This window comes from Microtus ochrogaster, linkage group LG5 (genome assembly GCF_000317375.1).
Source record: "Microtus ochrogaster isolate Prairie Vole_2 linkage group LG5, MicOch1.0, whole genome shotgun sequence".
Classification (NCBI taxonomy): Eukaryota; Metazoa; Chordata; class Mammalia; order Rodentia; family Cricetidae; genus Microtus; species Microtus ochrogaster.
Genome location: NC_022031.1, coordinates 38,202,013 through 38,206,450, shown reverse-complemented (window position 1 = coordinate 38,206,450; position 4,438 = coordinate 38,202,013). Strand labels below are relative to the sequence as shown.

Sequence of the window (4,438 nt, the reverse complement as noted above, 5' to 3'; positions counted from 1 at the left end):
AGAAAGATACAGAAGCTAAATATACATGGTGGCACACATCTGGAATCCCTGAACTTGGGAAGTTGAGGGAAGAGGATATTAAGTTCAGACTAATCTGGGCTATAGTAAGACCCTGTCTCAAAACAATTTTATAGAATTTATAGGTCAAGTAGATGAAGAGAAGGACTGTAATATGAACAACAGTTGTTTATATCATTGGTTCTTATGTGAATGGATGCATTTTTCTTTCATTTGGTATGAAGTGTTTTTCTCTCAAGAACAGCACCAGACTGTGTTCCTCTGGCCTTACCGCTTTACCCTAGAGAATAGAGACTGTGGACTCCTAAAGCCTGGAAGAGAAAGTTAAAGCTGTAGAACTCTATCTTTTCTCTAGAGCAGTGGTTCTTAACCTTCCCAATGCTGTGACCCTTTAGTACAGTTCCTCATGTTCTCTGGTACCCCCAACCAAAATTGCTATTGTTAGGAATCATAATGTAAATATCTGTTTTTTAATAGTCTTAATGACCCCTGTGAAAAGACTGTTTAACCCCTCAGGTTGAAAACCACTGTTCTAGAATCTAACCAATAGGGGCTATATCAGCTCTAAAAGAATAGGGATCTGACATCTTTAGTAACCCAGACTTTAAAGAAGACATAAATGGGATTTGTCTAGTTGAACTACTTTATTAGGATTTTCTCTGTGTCTATTTTCATACCCACACCTGGTTTGGGTCACACTGTAGGATATCATACTTTACTGACGGTTTAGTTGGCAAGGGTCTACGGACACCTAGAAATTTAGCTAACAACCTTTGAAAATCTCTGGTAGGGGGACTATGGGGTGTGGAGGATGGGAGCTGCTTCCCCTTGGGGGCCCAAGGACAGTGCTTACGATGGCAAGGATTCTGGGTATCACCAGCTACCAGGCCTGTCCTTTGTTGATCCTGGGGACCAGCCGCATTTGGGAGAAGCTGCTGAGCAAGAACAGTGTGTGGAGAACACAGCTCTGTACTGAGACTTTATAGGAAATCTGTGTCTAGGGGCCTCTGTTGGTTTGCAGGCCCGGGCAGGGTTTTTCCTTGGGACAGGGGAGGATCTCAATCTTGCAGTCCCTCCATGTTTCTCTGCTTTGAATTTTCTGGGGCTCCCTTTCTTTTGGGCTGAAAGTAGAACTGAAGTCTTGTCCTGTCTCTTGCTAGAGACCAGAACAGCTATATTTGAGGGCTCCCCTATTCCTGAGCAGTTTTCATTAACCTTCATGTGAACATCCCCTGGGGATGGGGTCTGACCCCTTACCTTCCATTTTATCCTCTTGTTTTTTGAGACTCTTGTTCTGCTCTGCTAGAAGAGGAGTGAGGGCAGTGAGGGGCCTGGACAGGCTGAGGTTCTTTCCTTTGAACTTTTGGGGGACCACTACTTGAAGAGCAGGTGTGCAGACTGAGAGGATGAGTCTGATGTTGAGGACAAGAGGAGAGCCCCCAAGATTCTGGAGTTGAGTTAAGAGCTGGGGAGCTGCAAAGTGGGCGATGTGGGCCTGGGGGTTTGAAAGTGGGGCTCTGCTGTAGTTTCTTTAGTCTGAGCTTTAATTCTCTACTCCATTGCCAGGCATGGCTCACAGGGTGGTCACACACCTCTGAGACAGCCCCACTCTGGGAAGATGGGGCCTTCGCCTTGGCTTCTGAGGACATCTTTTCCTTCTGTAGGCCAGGCTGGATAGACTCAGACTTTAGGGCTTTAGCTTGAATGGGAGTCCAAGATGTTGGTTGCAGAGGATTTACTACTGGAGGACTGGGGGCCTTGGAGGCCTGTCTTTCTTGTACATTTCTACATATAAACTCAGTGTTGGGGTGAACAGAGAGAAAACTGGGGTCTGGTAGCTCAGTGGCCCAGGAGTCCTTTCTCTGCTCTCCTGCTGACTCCATAGGCTTATAGTTGCACAGATCTCCAGAAAGCTCACTTATGTGAGACTTCAAAACAGACTGTGGAGGTGGACTGGATTCCCAATCCGAGGATGCAGAAACATAACAGTTTTCGTTCTGCTTCATGTACCCTCCAGCAGGCTCAGATAGGACTCCTGAGGAGCTGGCTCCAAGCAGGTGTTGGGATAAGCTTTGAGCTAGATGCTCAGAGGCCAAGAAGTTATTTTTTCTTTGAGTGTCCCCACAACACACTTTAGATTTAAACAGGTTCTCTACGGGGCTAACTCTGAGGGGTGACTGTACAAGAACTGGGGTTGGGTTGAGGTTCAGATATGAAGGCCCAAAAGACAAACATTTTCTTGTATGCTCAGGATCTTTCCATGTAGCTTCTGATCTAGAGAAGCTATGCACAGTATTGATTCTTTGTGGTTCTATAAAGGGGGCTAGAGGTATGTGGGCAGGACTTGGGGAGTCAGACACCCAGAGATTCTTTCTCTGCCCCTTTGTCTCCCATAAAACTTTAGACTCTGAAAAGACTCTTTGACCCATTATTGCAAAGTCTGGCAGAGAGGCAGAAGGAAGGCTAGGAGATGAAGCTAGGTCTGCATAGACACAGAGATTTTCTGTACCAGGTCTACCCTTCAGTGGAGCTTCAGATCCCAGGGGGAGACATGCAGGGCTGGCTTCATAGAACCCCATGTTGAAGTTCAAAGTCGGGGTTTCAAAGGCCCAGAGATTGCCCAAGTTGTCTCTGTGTTGCCGTTGAGGCTTGTATGTGGACAGATGCTCTAGGGGTCTGTGGTGTTCTGACAGGGTGTTTAGAGGAGGGCAGGGGACTGACACTGGAGACCTGGAAACAGGTGGGCTCTCTCTATATCCCGTGCTTCCCCAGAAGCCCTTTGGTACAGGACGTCTTCCTTTGGGGTTAACATTTTCTACTTCTGACAGAAAATCTGGTGGTTGACAGGAGACTGGCATTAGGGGATCAGAAGTTTGGGGATTGTCTTTATGTTGTATAATTCCCCACTGAGCTTCATGTCCAGGGGGAGTTCCTGGAGGGCCAGTTCCTTGAGGTTCTGTCATGGGTACTGTGAATTGGCAGGGGTCGGAGATTGGAAGCTTACAGATCTGAGGGTTCTTGTTTTGCCCTGTAGTTTCCCAGAGAGCTTTCAATCCAGACAGGTCTATAGGGTTGGTTCTCTGGTATTCTGTCAGGGAAGTTGGGTGTGGGCTTGCAGTTGGCATTGCAGATTCAGAGGTTTTTGGGTGCTCATGTTGTTTCATGGTTATCCATGGACTTCCTGAGGATTAGAAGGATACAACAGAGAGGCAGAAGGTGATTCTGGATTGTGTTGAAGGAGGCTGGGGTCCCCTGGCGTTTCCCTCCAGGCCTTAGATGAATATAAGAATGTGGAAGATCTGATTTTTTGTGTTCAGGCTGTGAGTGTAGGACTTGATTCTCAGAGACACAAGGAACCTCTTTCTGCTGTGTAAACCACTGTGTGTTTACCTCAGTGTCAGAAAGGATTCCCTTGCAACCTATAGGCAAGGGCTTAATAGTGGAGGATACTGATGGGGTAAGAGGGGAAAGTAGAGATTGAACTAGTTGAGAACCAGCTGCCGTTCCTTCCAGGTTTCTCTTAGTGTGGGCTTCAGGGGTAGGATAGTAAGTTGGGGAGTGATAATAGGGAAGCAACAAGTTGTACACAGACAGGAAGGCAACCTTGTTGAAGAAGACAGAAGGACAAATAGACAACTTTAGAGGAGAAGGGCCATCTGAGCTCAGGAAAATAGTCTCCAAGGACTCACTGTGTAGCGAGGGAAGACCCCAGAAGAGCTGGCTTTTTCTCTGCTGTAGGGAATTTCCTGAAGCTATCTTGTTCCTCACAGGTAGGGTGGTCAGGATCTGGAAGGTAGGGAAGGATCTGGAAGGGCTTGAAGGTTGCATGAGTACTTGTTCTCTTAACTCTGTGGCCTCAGGGAGGCCCTCAGAACTACAGGATGGCTGGGGTGGAGCTGCAGTGAGTTCATTTCCAGTGCGAGTGTCTTGGGAAGGAGAATATGATTTTAGTGGATCCAGAGGTAATGATTCTTCTGCCTTCTCTTCCCCATATTCTTCCTCCTCCTCTGACTTTTGCTTCCACAGGCAATCAAGGAAGGCTAAATGGTACAGAAGCTGTAGTCCCTAGGGAATAGAGCATACTATTAGGTGTGATATCTCAGAGACATGTGATGTATCATACATTCACTAGCTCTATGTGCAGGCTCACCTGCCTCACAGCTCTGGTCAGTGGTCACTTATCCTGCTCTTCATCCATTGTTAATGTCAGAACCCAGTTCACATTTAGAGACCAGCATTTCTCCATGTCAGGGTCTGTGATTAGTCTTTCAAATCGTGTCAATGAACACTCACCCAGCCGGGTGTTGGTGGCGCACGCCTTTAATCCCAGCACTCGGAAGGCAGAGGCAGGCAGATCTCTGTGAGTTCGAGACCAGCCTGGTCTACAAGAGCTAGTTCCGGGACAGGCCCCAAAACCACA

At 47.2% G+C, this 4,438-nt stretch overlaps 1 protein-coding gene across 1 annotated transcript in view; it reads right to left on the bottom strand.

Moving 5' to 3' along the window:
• Positions 1-629: 629 nt before the first annotated feature.
• LG5H9orf131 (linkage group 5 C9orf131 homolog) overlaps positions 630-4,438 on the bottom strand; it is a 12,250-nt gene continuing 8,441 nt past the window's right edge. The window contains 5 exon segments of the mRNA XM_026786565.1: positions 630-981; positions 983-1,295; positions 1,298-3,196; positions 3,199-3,330; positions 3,333-4,083. Coding sequence (XP_026642366.1) covers positions 690-981; positions 983-1,295; positions 1,298-3,196; positions 3,199-3,330; positions 3,333-4,083 — 3,387 coding nt within the window. The 3' untranslated portion in view covers positions 630-689.